The sequence below is a fragment of the Cicer arietinum genome, chromosome 4, assembly GCF_000331145.2.
Source record: "Cicer arietinum cultivar CDC Frontier isolate Library 1 chromosome 4, Cicar.CDCFrontier_v2.0, whole genome shotgun sequence".
Taxonomy (NCBI): domain Eukaryota; kingdom Viridiplantae; phylum Streptophyta; class Magnoliopsida; order Fabales; family Fabaceae; genus Cicer; species Cicer arietinum.
The window spans coordinates 20,401,294-20,417,032 of NC_021163.2; the positions used below are offsets into that span (position 1 = coordinate 20,401,294).

Sequence of the window (15,739 nt, forward strand, 5' to 3'; positions counted from 1 at the left end):
TTGTGACTTAAATAAACGCAAAAAAAAAATTAAACTTTATCAAGTTTTGGACTAAAGTTCTGTTTAGGGACCATAACTGAGGAGAAATAAAATTAGAAAACTATTTTTGTGATTTAGTTAAAATAAGGGGACCAAAACTGCAATTAAGCCAAATAACAATCAAGTATTGAAAAGGATGGTGTGCTTATGGCCAAGATCGATCCACGGATAATAACACAGAAACAACAATCAAAGGTTACAAAAGAAGAAGAAGATTTATGAACTTGGTGTATAAAAAATAAATAATTTAAAAAAATATTAAAATAGTCTCTAGCATTATTGAACAAAAGTAACAATATTTTATTACTAGAAAACGTATTAAATAAGTTCCCAAAATTTAATTATAATGTGTCGCCTCATCATTCCAGGACACTATTATCTAATTGAAATTGACATAAGACTAACTCGATTAAAAGCAAAAGAAGTCAAATGACTATTTTAGAATTATAACCAGGTGAAGTTAAGTTGAGACAAATGATCAAAGACAAATTCGAGTATTTACCCTTATCTAAATTATAGCATCAACCATGGACACCTATCCCATCCTAAAGATGCACCACTCCAAAACCCCAAAAGAAAGTGATTGTGCTGAGAAACAAACCATAATAACAAACGCATTTCCAAAATTGGAACGACAATGATGGCACATTATCCTCCTCCTCATCTTCTTCTTCATAATCCATCATCATTCGTATCTCTCACTTCGCCACTTCAACAACGCTCGCTTTCTCTTCGAACATTATCACTTCCCAAAACGCTGTCGTGTCATCTCCCTTCATCACACAACACTTACCGTTCCAAAATTCACTCAAAACCTTTGCATTTTGCTCTATCCGGAGCCCTCTCACTTTGCTTATTCTTCGGAGGTACAATTCATCGTCATTACTCAACCCTCACTTTTTTTCTTCTTTCATTTCAATACTTCAAAAAATTGAAAAATTCTCAAATTTTATAGGAACTCAATTGGCTGAGGCCGCAAAAGCTGGTGTCAATAAGCCAGAATTGCTACCTAAAGAGTTCAGTACAGTCATTGATGTCGCTGGATTCCTCTCCGAAGGACAGGTACTACTCCGCTCCTCTGGAAACCATAGTAGTTAGTTTTACTTAATATTTGAAATCAGAAACAATATTTTCTTTTGTCGGTAGATAGATAGAGCGGTAAACACCACTTCATACTCACACAATATCCGCATTTGTTTGTTGAGTCAGACTTTATATTATTATGTGGTACAAACTAGTGTTTTAAATTGCAGTCGCGATTGAAGCGTTGAGAATGTTGTGATGCATATTGCAATTTGAATTTATTTTTTGTAAGCATAAAAAATAGGGTGGTTGCTCATCCACCCTCCAATGTTTACGCAAAATGTGTAAAAAATACTATTGGATTGGAGCTTCCAATAACATTGTTAATCTCATTTTTTAATACCAGATTAAGATTTTTCACCACTGGATCCTAGAATCCGGAATAATGCTGAGAATTTTGAAGGGTTGGATGAGCATTGCCGGTTAAAATATCCCTTATATTATCTTTAAAATCTTATCTATCTCGTTATCAACTATCCATCCTTTTCAGTTATCTCCAATCCTTTAAAAACCCTTTAAATATAGTAAAAGGAATATAAAAATAATTTATGTCTGATGCGAGCGTTGCACACCCACTATCTTGTGGCGTTGTGGTACGGTTTTTTCTGTGATCACTGATCACACCGCAATTGCAGTCTGCTGTTGTTGTGGACACTGCTACAATCGCAATCTTGCGGGTGCATTACGTGATTCCCTTATGCCTTAGGAATTGAAGCATGTAGTGAAAACTGTTTTAGGAAAAAGGCAATACAATAGCAATGATTTTAAATTATGTTATGATCGTTGATATTACATAAGGCAGAGATCTCCAAAACCTTTATATTTATGTGGCATTTGCATACTGCAATTTAAAACTATTTGATGCTTCTATTTTATTGTGTTTGGAGTTAATACTATTTATTGTTGCTCTTGAAAGAATATTAATGATGTTGAATTGATGATTCATGTTCAGGAGAAAAGACTAGCACAAGAGATCGCTGCTCTTGAAAAAGATGTTGGAGTTAAGTTGAGGGTTTTGGCCCAAAACTACCCTGATACTCCAGGTTTATGATCATGGTCTTCATACCGTTTTAGGGTTGAATTGAGTTGAGGTTACACATTAATGAAATTTGAAAACTGAAATTGGTGTTATTATTTAGGTTTGGCTGTCAAAGATTTCTGGCAAGTAGATGACAGAACAGTTGTCTTTGTTGCTGATCCCACATTCGGTAAAGAATCTATGAGACTATGTATCTATGTTTGTGATTTTAACATGAAGTTGAATATAGAATGGGTTGAATTTAAATTAGAGTTTTAACTTGCACTGAGTAGAATAAGTTTTTACGTGAATGTATCCAAAAATAAGTTATTTAACATTCAAATCACTTTTTGTCAAAATCACTTTTTGAATAGAAGCAAACACAAACTACCACACCTATCTGTTACTGTTCTTCTTCCTCTTTGTTTATTTTTTCTTTGGCTTCTTTTTTCTTGATGCATCTATATAAGTAATATTAAGGAGCTTTTTGTTGAGCAGGCAATATATTGAATTTCAATGTTGGTGCTTCAGTTGATTTGGACATCCCACGTAGTTTCTGGAGTCGCTTGGCAGGAAAGTACGGGAACATTTTCTATTGGAGGGAGAAGGTAAGCTCTACTCTTTTTGTGCTCAAACTTCTACAAAGTGATCAACTCATTCTAGAGTGTAAGTGAATAATATCAATGACTAATAAACAAATTGATGGTTGCTATTATATGAACGTACATAACAAATCATGGATAGTTGAAATATCAAAATATGGTTTTCTCACTTTCCTCTCTATTCACTTCAGAGTAGCCAAATTTCTGCATTTCAATGTGGATATTTTTTATTTTCTTGATATGTTAATGATTTGATAATGGTTTAATACCAACCAAACAGGGGGAAGATGCGTCTATTGAATCAGCAGTTATGGCAATTTCTAGTTGCTTGAGAGAACCGGTTGGTCCTAATAATTGTTCTGAGGTGAAATGACTTCTTTCACTATTCTTATTTCGTTATCTGTTAACCCTCCTTGGTGTATAGAAATGTACTTAAAAGTATGGAGGATGGTACATTAATTTCATATATTTAATTATATTATGGAATTTAAGGATCTTGTGTACTTCTATGTTAAATACATATGGGGTCATGATGCAGTGTATTTTAATTTTGTTGTATAAATAGGAGATCTAAGAAATTGTACATCGATATAATTTGTTAATATACAAACTATGGTATCTTAATTCAATGATGTAAATACTTTTGAAGTCTGCTGCTTAAATTAACAGAGTATTCATCTTAAGCTGAGAGAGCACTTGACAGTTATTGTTAATATTTCCTTAGCCGTTGGATGAATCAAGTAAAACACAATGATGCAACTTGTCCTATAGATTTTTTGTCTATATCCCGATGAAAGCATATATATCACCGTCTTTGATGCTTATCCATTGAAAAAACAAGTTGATATTGACATTTCACTCCTAGTTATCTGGTGCGTGCATGCAATTATTTGTAGTTATTTCTTATTCCTATTCCTCGTCACCGATTCATTTTCTCTAAAGTAAGCAATTCACTTTAAAGAATAAAGTAAGTAATATTAACTATTAAATAAAGTATATATAAAAGATTATGAATGGTTGAAATATTAAACATTATATACATTTCCCTTCTCTAAATAAAGTGAATAATTCATTTTAAATGATAATTAATATCAACTATTAAAAAAGTATATATAACATATTATGAATGGTTGAAATATTAACCATCATATAATATCATCATATACATTTTCAAGGCTTAATAGTTAATTATAACTAGCAGTCTATGATAGGAAGTTAGGAACATATAGTATATTCATATCCTTTCTTCCACGTTACTTTAGTATTCTCCATCATTTTAAAGTTGTTATGTTGCAAAACATGGACAAATGTGACTGTTGCTAGCTGCAATTGTAGTTGTAGACCTCTCAGCGACCATCCAGAATGTCATGTAATTCTTGAGGTCGACAGGGGACAGCAATAGCTCCTTTGTATATGAAACCATACTCTTCCCGAGCTTGATCGAGTAATCCCAAAAATGCAGGATCACTCAGGAACTCTAACCCAATCACAAACCTTTTAGTTTCTCCCTCCTTGTTTGCAACAACAACAAAATATCCCTCCCTAACATCCTCTGGCTCTGCCACTATTATCTCGTCACTGAAATCTTCGTGCCTTTTGTTTACTAAGTGTGAAATACCCTTTTGTATCTTCCAAACAAAAGACCGAACCATCCTTGTGCTCCCTAGTTTCTTCAAGCTTGTTGTCTTGATAGTATACTATACTAGGTGGTTTAATTTAGTGAACTTGAAAAGCTTCAAAATATTTGAGTTTGGAGAATGTTCATACTCCTAGTGAGTATGTGTATTTATACTGTGAACACGCTGAAACACACGAAAAATGTGGATTGATTAGATGCAGTGTTGTCACCGTGTGGTTGTAGAAGACATACACATGGATATTGGTATTCATTCTTATCTATATTATTTATTATTGAGAAGTCATTTTCTTCCTTTTCCATACGCGCTAAGCAGTAAGCAGCTTCTATCGCTAGAGGGATCGATGGCAAGATTTTGTTGTCCCTTTCACTGTGCAGTAATACAAAATAATAATATCCAACAGTGTTGTACATTGTGCTTGTGTTGAATTGAAGGTGTCTTAACGACCACTTGTATCATTTATTTATTTATTTAAAGATCAACCTTTGTGAATAAGGAGTCTTTGCATTCAAGATTTTGATCAAGGGGATTATAATTGCATTCAAGATTTTGATCAAGGGGATTATAATTGGATTTATACCCATCAGGTACTTGCAAAAAATACCTATAATAGATAGAGTAAAAATCTACCTTATGAATATTACATGCAAAATTGAACGGGTATGAGTATAGGTATTGGTAGAGATAGTTTAGTACCCATTTCATTCTGCAAAACTGCAAAAAAACCTACAATGAGTAGGTAAAAACCGCCATAACGGGTATGGACACATAGACGAGTAATTACATTTAAAATTAAGCTGATATAGATATGGGTACGGGTACTACAGTACCCGCCTCACCTCGTACTTATATAAATATATTATTTATTTATTTATTATATTAATGTTTAGTTTTATCAATTGTTTCTTTTATGTTTTAACATCTATTAATATCATTAACATCTATTAATATCATTGATTATGATGAACAAGTAAATAATTGTGACTTTATAATTAAAAGTTATGTCTTATTAATTGTGACTTTATAATTATACTTGCAACTTCCTATCAATTGTTTTTAAGATCTTGAATAATATTGTCGTAGGACTTGCAACTTCATAAAGTATTATTATGAATATTTGAATGTGTATTGTAACGAGTGTTCATTTGAAATGAAATGTTTTGAGATAAAAAATATTTTAGTTTATAATACTTTATGAATGGATGTAAGATATTTGGAAATTTTTAAATTTAATCACAACAATATCATTTATTTATCGACCTATTTTAGTAAAAGCGTGAGTAATGAGTATGAGTACGAGTACTTAGATACCCAGAGAGTAAGATTACGTGTATTAAAGCTGATACTCAAGAGGGTATGAACACGAGTATAAATAATTTTTTAAACCGCGAATATGAAGATGGATACTATGGTACCCTACCCAAACTTTACCTATTGTCATCTCTAATAACATATGTATTATTTTTATTATATAAAAGTATGTATATACACAAAAATATCAACAAAGATATAGATTTTATCATGATTAGTAAATTTAGACTATCAATTTAATTATACAAATAAAATTCCAACAAAATTTAGTAAATTGTTCTTAATTTTTTGGGTGGAACAAAAATATTCTATAACTAAGAAATATATAAAATTAACAATATTAATTTCATGAAAGATGCTAATTGTCTTCTTAATATCATTTTGTTTTTATTCAAATAGATTTGTATTTAGTTAGTAATTAATTTTTTTCATTATTTTATTTCTATTAATATCACTAAATCAAATAAATATTGATATTTAATATATTTTTGTGTGATTTAAATAGTTTTGTTTAATATTTTACTGATTTAATATAATAAAATTTTGAATTTTTTTTAATTGTGTTAAAATGATATCATATTTTGTGATGTAAAAATTCAAATACGCATAATAGATACATGTATTGTATTTAGGTAGCTAAAGGGTAATAGTATGAGAATTCAGACTCATGTCCATGTAGATATAGATCCAGGTATTTTTTCAGTTTGAAGGTACACAAATGTAAATATATACCATAGTATTCTACTTAGACTTTACCAATATTCATCCCTAATTTTAATTGATATGTATTTATGGACCTGAAATTTTAAATCTAAGGTAAAATCTTTGACTGAATATTTGAAATTAGGGATTTTTATTTCTTGCTTTGTAAACGATATCTTGAGAGAACATTAAGATGGTATTAGTTGCTACGTCCAATACATTTTTTTTTTGTTTTATATGAAATGTTAAAGAAATTCGCACATAACTACTAACAGGTATCAGTATAATTTCACACACTCACGTACACCTATAAATATATTTATTTGTATATATAATTATTTTATTTTTATGTTTGCTGTAATATGTACATATTTTAAACATTTTTGCAGCTTTTATTTGAATAAATACTATCATTTATAAAATTTTATTGCCTGATTTGAAAGATTTTTTAATCTTATTTTAATTTAGTTGTGATATATTATTGCTATTTATCTTTTTTCTTAGTCTAATCACGAGTAGGGGATGCGAATACTACATTGATATCCATGTCAAAGATGAGGTTGGGTACACACATTTTTTTCAAGCATGGATACACTATAGTATCCTGTCTAGAGTATGTCCATTACCGTCCCTAATTTTAGAAAGAATAGCAAAGAGACTTATACACACTATTATATACAAGAGAAAATAACGTTGATTCAAAATCTTACCTCAACGGTTAAGAAACTCAACCTCTTTTAAGAGAAATTAATCCATCCAATCAATCTTGAATATGTTTCTTTTCAAGAAAGTAACTTTTAGTCTCCGTACACTACAACATTTTAACTCTACATTAATATGTAATTCTTTTTAAGGTAAAACCATTATCATAGTAACATAGACAACATTTTTCATAATTCATTGCCCTAAGAATGAAATTCATAATTCAAAGGTTTTCAATTGATGTAAGCTTCACCAATAACTGTCAATGTAATTTCTTTCAATTTATTTTTGCTTTCTTTTGAGTATTTCTTGTAGTTCTTATAATCATGTGCTTTGAGTTCTAATTAAAGTTGTACAAAATAATCAATTTTTCAATCAAATCACATTCATACCCATAATCGATTTTAAAAAATCGAATATTTAAACGATAGTTTTTAACCAATCTATATATTTAAGATATGATCATCTAGTTTTTTAACTGGTTGTTAAGTTGGATACGTGTCATGAGCATTTATTATTTTTTTTTTTTTAATTTTTACTTTTTGCTTAAAATTTTCTTATTTGAATCTTTTTTAGATCAAAATTTTGTGAAAATAGTAAATGGAATTTTTTCCCAAACAATTTTCGATAAAAAGGAATCTTAATTCTTTTTTCAGAAAATTTTTCCCATAAAATTTGAATTTCTTTGCAAACAATTTTTTAATGAAATTTTGTTTTGAGATGATTTTTCAAATACAAAAATCTAAAAAAATATTGATTATGAATATAATTAATTTTATAAAATTAAATTTATTATATAAATTAATTATGATAAATAATTTTTATAGATTCGTAAATTAATTATATAGATATGATATATGCATTAACATACTTAGTTCTAATATAACAATTTTGCCATTAAAAAGAAGATGGTGTGAAATTACTAGGTCAAAGTTCCCCACCGCCCCACCACCGAAACTCTATAAATCTTCCTAGGGTCATTGTTTGACGAATAAGATCACTTGGATATGTGGTTCATGTTCTCTCTAACTCTTTATATTTTAAGAAAATTGTGATTTTTTTTGTTGATCTTAGCATCAAAGAAAAACTCTATTTCCTCTATTCTAATTTTTTAGGAAAATAAAACTTTTCCCAAACTAAATTTTGGTTCTTAATTTATAGGCTACAAGGATGAATCGTTGCATCCATAAGATAAATTGAGTTCCCATATTTATATTGTTTTGCATAAATTATGGAGTGATAAGTGAAAATGAGATTTCTAGTTTTTGGTGAAGTGCAAAATTGGTGAAGATAAGACTTCTACTTTTTGATAGAGTACAAAATTTGATGGAATGTAAAGTTGGTGAAGATTTAAAAGAGAGGAAACGTATAAACTTAAAATGTGGAGGAGGGTAGCTTATTATTTGAGAAATATATGTTAGACCATATAATTAAGATCAAAATTAATCGCAACAATAGGGAAGGAATGCATTTCCGTGTGATGTTTCATGATCGACTTGTAATTGTAAATCACCTGCTTGGATCTCATCTGCGACAATATTGACGTGTAAGTATACATAGTATATTATATATTTTTTCTTCATCCTATAGATGATATATTATAATTATCATAAAAAATTTATTACTGAACTAACAATATTAATATTTAAAATTTAAGAACTATGATATGAATGGTCTATAGTAAAACGATATTCATTATTGTAGAAAGAGGGGTAGTTGCCTCCAATATTTAAAATTTAAGAACTATGATATGAATGGTCTATAGTAAAAACGATATTCATTATTGTAGAAAGAGGGGTAGGGGGCCTGGAGGCAACTTTTCCAATGTATTGCTGTAAAATAGTACATGAGTCATGACTTAATGCATGAATCCAAATTTCACGTGTTGACCATTCCATTAATAGAGAGAATTTTATCTTTCTTCATTCGATTGTCTGCACCGTAAAATCAAATAGTAGATGATCTAATTTTATATTAACGATCGTACAATTCGTATTTATCGGAATCTATAGATGAAAGTAATATTTATACTACTTATTATGTTCGATAAAAATGATATCTATGTTTTTTAATTAAAACAAAAATTGATATTCGTGTAACCGTGTTTGCTCTATTATCCGAACGGATATCCACTTTGCAAGTTTAGTGGATATTTAGTAGTATTTGCGGATATCTACTAATATAATTAATATTTATTATTTATTTTATCTATGTTTTAAAATATTAAATAAATAAATCTCTTGAAATTAAAAAATATTTTTTTATAAGAAACTTCTATGGTACATTAAAGGGTTTATGTATAGTTGTTTTATTAATTAATAAATTATTGATCGTTTTTGTGAACCATATAACTATTTGTAAATAATTGTACTTTACGAAAAATTATTTCATAAATAAAAATATAATTTCACTGTTTATAAGTATAAGATTATTTTTTTTATCTTAAAAAATTCAAAATTCACTATTATTAGTAATAACAAGTTGAGAAATTTTTGAATTGAATGTACTACAAAACATAAGAAAAAAGAGATTTGATCCGTGTTGAGTGTTTTCAATTTTTTTTAACTTTGAGTTTTCAATTTATAAAAAATTTATCTCTATTTTATAAATAGTTTGTTTTACGAGAAGTAAAAAAATAAGACACAAAGAACTTAAACATGATAATAAAGAGAAAAAAGAAGATATAATTTGCAAAACTTTTTATTTTTGAAATTTTTTGTAACAATTGTTTGTTACATCTAATCCTCCAATTAAATATTCTCCTTAGTACATCAATTACTTAATCCACTTTTAATTCTGGAAGCATAAAGTATTCTTAAAGTCTCTCCAAGCTAATCATTTTTTATTGACTTTCTTGACAAGTTGAGATTGAGTATGTAAGGCATTTCCAGGCCACAAGAAGTATAGTCACTGGATTTTTTTCAAGATCTAACTTCATTTGCCTCTTGAATTGATTATTGTCCGCCTCTATAGACAACCTATATCATTTGCTTGTCTATCAGACATTGAGTATTGTAAGACATGTCCAGGTCACTAGAAGTACAATCTTTGTAATTCCTCAAGATTCAATTTTACTCTCCATTTGAGTTGAGTATTGTACGCCTCTCCATGCATTAATCTCAAATTAGTCTTCTCACCAATTTGACAACTATTCTCTAATCCTTTCTAGACATTAACACCACATTAGAAGTTTTAACAATCCGATGAATGTGTCTTAGTAGAAAATACATATATTATTGATCAACACATTTTTTTGGGATTGCAAAACATTTTAATACACTTTTATATCATTTCACTTTGTGTCTTTAGATGTGTTATAGGTCTAATAATAATTTTTTTACCATATTTTTATATCCTTGGATCAAAATTGGACTTTAGTAAAATTCTTAGCTAATTTTTAAAGTTTCTTACATTTTGACCCATTCTCCTTCTACATGTTATAACTTCAGTTGTAATTATCTGATTTTAATTATTTTGATGTTTTTGGAAGTCTAAGAAATAGAACTACAACTCTTATGTTGTGGTTGAAGCCCAGCTGGAACATCATATGATGGTAAAAAAATGAGATTTACTGGAGCTAGTAGATTTACTACATGATTTTGGATTTTAACTCATGTAATTATTTGTTATTGGGCTGAATAACATTATTTGGACCCAACTCATGTCTAATCCATTGAGTACTTATGTAAACCGAGAGAAGCATTATAAATTCATGTTTAGAGTCAAAAGACAACAAAGATTCCATTTACGTTTTTTATAATTCAGTTTTGTTCAAACCTTTGATGCAAGGCTAAAACTCTCGACAGGTTGATTCGCTGGTTAGAGATTTTTCTTGAGGATCTTAACATTTGATTTTTAATGTGAATTTGATTTTATGATTTTATCTTTTTTCCCTTTTAATCTTTAGACTCTTGCATTTTTTCGTTGTAGTATTTAATCATATGAAATTTTGATTTTTTTTTTGTCTATTTTGATTTGAGGTTAATTGGTTGTCGTTTTGAAATAGGTCGGAGATAATTTGAAATAAAGTTGAACCGTTGTTTTATTTTTATTTCGAATAAAGATTCATAGGTGTTGGGTGGGCTCACTCTCCAAGTAGAATCCATCAAATTTTATTAGTATTACTATTACTAAAGAAGAAGAAAAAAGGAATAAGGTGTTTTAATGGGACTAGGCCCATGTATAGAAAAAAAAAAGACAGATTTGAAATCCCTAAGTGGAAGAAAATAAACAGTGCTGAAGAGAAGAAAAAGTACAAAAAAGAAGGGCTGCGACCGGATCAGGGATAAGAAGAAGAAATTGGTTTTTGGTAGTAATAAATGTTTAGCAAATTTGATCGTTTGATCTACAATTTTAATATGTTATTTTTACCACTAAGTTTGTTTTTTTAATATATATTGTTAGTAGTTTTACCTTCTTTAAGATATTTATTAGTACCCCAAATTTTTGATCCAAAGATTACTTTAAAATATTTATTTTCTTTTAGAAACAACTATAATTTTTTCTTGTAGTTTATCATGTAATAATTTGAAGATGCGTTAGAAGATGACTTTAGATATTCTTTTTTGAAAAAGAACGTAATGATTTATTTACACATAGAATAGTTATTAATTTAATAATAGCTATTATTAAAAAGAAATATATATAATATATATGAAAATTTTGGGTGTTACAATACTTACTCTCTTAAAAATAGTTTAGTCCTCGAAACTAAGAGGAAAAACAAATGGACAAGCTACATACACGTATTGACACATCGACGTGCTACAAACACCCACTTTAGTGGAATGTTGTTTGTTAATGTTATTTGTTTGATTTCCACCCTTTGTGATGACTATTGTTGATTGATGTTCTTTTGTGTTACTAGGAAGACTTTGATGTATCCATTAATTATTATAGTGAATGGTTTTACTGGATTAGGTCCCGTTGTTTTTATTCTCTCAATTTGAGAGAATTTTTTCATGTTAAAAATTGTATTTGTCTCATAATTAATTTTTTGCTTGTTATGGTTGCTCTGTGGTTTTTTTGTTTGACAATTTATCTGCACATGTGATGGAAAATGTTATGCATTATTGAGATAATTATCTTTGGATTTTTTTTCTTCCAACATTAGGGTCTATAACCGTAGTTGTAGGGTTGATTGAAATCGATTACAAGATTAATTGTGTTTTTGTAATAACTGTTTAATAATTACAACTAATCAATCATATTTTGTTGACGATTGTTGTAGTAGAGATTTGTATGAAATAATTGTCAATTGATTATTTAGTTTTATGGTCAAATATGAATAGAATCATGAAAAGAATAATACTCTAAATCTATGATGGATTCAAACGAAAAATTCTCATACTCAGTGAATTAATTGTTTTTAATTGATTGATAATTTCGTTTTATTGCAACTTGTTTTGACGACCAAAACCCCTTCATTTTATTTCTATACTTGCATTTTTATTTTTCTGTTGATCATTAAATAAAATATATTTTTGAAGCCACCAAGATTTAACCACTTTTTTACTACATTGATTATATTTTTTTAGTATTTTGACATGTGTGCGACAACGTATCAAATTAACATCGTTGTTTGAGATCTCTTATAAAGATTAGACAATTTAAGAACCCTACTAAGATCTCTAACCTTTGCCTTTGTGTCACCATCTGTATTTTTAGGTTGCATTGAAATTGGCTAGCTTGACTAGTTTGAAACAAATTGATTTTGGGTCAACTTGTTCAGATTGCTCCCAAATTTGAGAAGTTATTTGTGATCACCTATGCAAAAGTAAAAGTGGAACATGTTTGGAAATATTGAAGAAACATAAAGAAGCTATTGGATGAGGGTTGTCTGATATTCCTGATATTAAGCCTATTCTATGTATATGCTTATTAGAATAATAAACATTTATTTAAAGAAATTTTGTTCAAAACTTTTAATATATTTGTAGTTCATGTTCTTTCTCAGTGTTAAGTGTAAAAAACAGTAGATATTAAATTTCAAGAGGAAAAACATAACACTTACGTGTAGTTCACGATTTTAAAAATAGTCAGTTCATGGTACAAATTGTCATATACATTATAAAATAAAACTTTTTTCATAAATAATACCGATATTTTTTTATATTAAAAATGTATTTTTATTTGTTTAAACTGATAAAAATTATGGATTGAGAAAACCTGTAAAAATATATAAAAATCATGGCAGTTTACACGTGACCACGTGAGGTTGTAGCCTACTAGAGATGTCTAACAAATTCTAATTATTAAAAACTTCTGAATATCTTAGAAAAACATTTTTTTTTTGGATAAGCTCTATGAAAATTAATTTGATTTTAGTTTTTTTTTAAAAAATTGACTTTATCTAGAAAAAATCTCATACTAATGAACTCAAAAATAATTTCTTTTATATAATTATAAATAATTTTTAATCAGTTTACTTTAACTTCTACAAATGATCAATACCTCATATTAAAAGAAGTTGAATTTATCTATATATAGACTCATCAAAATCTTAGATTATAAAATATCGTTAGACATTTGATTTATTGAGATGCATGTTCAAATCCACACTTTGAATTGAAAAAGAAATCAATCTTTTCTACGATTACGGTCTTTGGATTTTGCTGGTAGCTTTGAAATGAGAAAAAAGAAAAACACCCACCAAATTATTGATGTAGAGTTATCATAAGAAAAAAAATAATTGTGGTGATCGATATAAATGTGTTTCATAGAGAAGAGGGACCATTGCTTCCTCAAATATTTTGTTTGTTAATGGGTTATGCATGTTGTAGCATCAATATTTCATTTATATATCATCTATTAGCAAGCTAAAATTCAATTGGATATGGTTTGGCATGTAGTGGACATCGATTCGTTCATGTACAATGAACAAGACTAGGTTTGCTTTAGATTTAAAGTTGAAACTTTATTTTGTTTGCAATTCAACGTAGCGCACATATCATACCGATTTTGTCATTAACACGGTTAAATATTACACAGACAAAATATTGTGGCGGTTAAACCATAGCGCATCTAATATCTGTGCTATTACATGTGACACTTATATTTTTCATAATAATTTTTGTGTAAACGCTATCAAAATTAACGCGCATCAACATTTAAATGTTATTGTTTTTAATATTTATAGCGCTTAAAACACAACACTTACATTATAAGCATCATTAAAGATGATCTTATATTTTTCATAACACTCTTTTTTTATAAGCACTGTTAAAAATAATGTGTCTTATATTTTCCTTTTCTCTTCGCGCTAACTGACGCCTTATTCAATCGACTAAACTCTTGTTTTTTTCCCTCAAAACAAAGATACCAACCGTCTCAATCAAAACTCCGGTGAACTCAAACTCGATTGTTGTTTCAACCCAAACTCGATTTCTTCCATTGTATTCAAAATTGATTGCCTCCATCGTTCTCACATTCAAAGTCATCAATCGTCATCCACCGTTCAATATTTCCGTTAACTTTTTGATATTATGTTGGAACTTCTGAATCTTTTGATATTATTGTTTAAAGTTGCTGGAACTTAATCTATTATGTTTAGTATCAATGAATGTTCTATTTACCTCAATAGTGCATAATTTCAAAAAATTGCTTTTACTTGAATGTTAAAAGGGAATTTTTTTCAAAATTATTACATGTACAATTGAGGGGGAGTTTAATTATTTATTCCTTACATATTACAAAAATAATAATCTAAAGAATTTTGTCATCGTCAAAAAAGGAAAGATTGTTGAGACAAAATCTCTCTCAAATGGTTTTAATGATAACAAAATTATTTAAAAGATTATGATCGTGGTTAATGACTAATATGTGCTTTTGAGTGTATTCATATAAGAAAACATGTTATTAATCATTAAGACAAAAAGGAGAAAAATCTGATTCAAATCTAGAGGATTGGAATTCGAGAGGATGACCTCGTGAGAGGATGATTCTTCAAATCTGCAGAATACTCATCCTCGTTGAAACAAATGGTTTTATTCATTTTATAAAAGCAAAACAATATTAAAGAATGAATAAATAATGATTTTGAAACAAAGAAGCAAGATGGCAAAAGAAAGGTACGAGGAAAGACTACACTAGAATGAGTCTATGGTCAATATCTTGGAAAGCAACCCTACACATTTGAAAGCAACCCTACACCTTTGAAAGCAACCCATCATATCATGTGCAAAGGCTAAATGCAGACCTATATATCATACTTGTATGATTGAAAACAATATATAGTCAATTTACAAAAAGGCAACAACAAACAAGCCACATATAGAAGCATTCACATGTCTTAAAGAAAGGAAAGAGAAAAGGACTTCACGTGAAGCTTTTACATTCCTTAAAGGAAGGAAAAAGAAAAGGACATCACATGAGGTCTTAAAAGCATTAAAGAAAGGAAAAAGAAAAGGACATCACATGTCCAAAGTCCTAGGAATACTAAACCTCGTACAAGAGGACATACTGCATTAGTCAAATGAAAGTTGGATGGCAGTTTCGTAATTATGAGGAAAAGACCTTGGACTTGTTGATTAAAGTGCCCAACGGTCATAAAACTTTGTCCACTTGAAAATATCATCTCAAAGTCTCTATAAAATGCAGGGAGCTCTTCATTATCATACACACAACAACATTGCATAAAAAGATCA

General features: G+C 28.9%; 2 protein-coding genes across 2 annotated transcripts; one reads left to right on the top strand and one right to left on the bottom strand.

The window, feature by feature from the left end:
- The first annotated feature begins 550 nt into the window (after positions 1 to 550).
- Positions 551 to 3,390, top strand: LOC101512406 (thylakoid lumenal 15.0 kDa protein 2, chloroplastic). Its single transcript, XM_004497475.4, has 6 exons — positions 551 to 905; positions 995 to 1,101; positions 2,075 to 2,165; positions 2,262 to 2,330; positions 2,639 to 2,748; positions 3,023 to 3,390. Exons 1-6 carry the CDS (start codon positions 677 to 679, stop codon positions 3,113 to 3,115), a joined length of 699 nt encoding a protein of 232 aa, XP_004497532.1. The 5' UTR covers positions 551 to 676; the 3' UTR covers positions 3,116 to 3,390.
- Positions 3,391 to 4,088: 698 nt separating this feature from the next.
- On the bottom strand, positions 4,089 to 4,394 carry LOC101492206 (auxin-induced protein 15A). The gene has a single exon (XM_004497497.1). It carries the CDS (start codon positions 4,392 to 4,394, stop codon positions 4,089 to 4,091), a length of 306 nt encoding a protein of 101 aa, XP_004497554.1.
- Between the last annotated feature and the right edge of the window lie 11,345 nt (positions 4,395 to 15,739).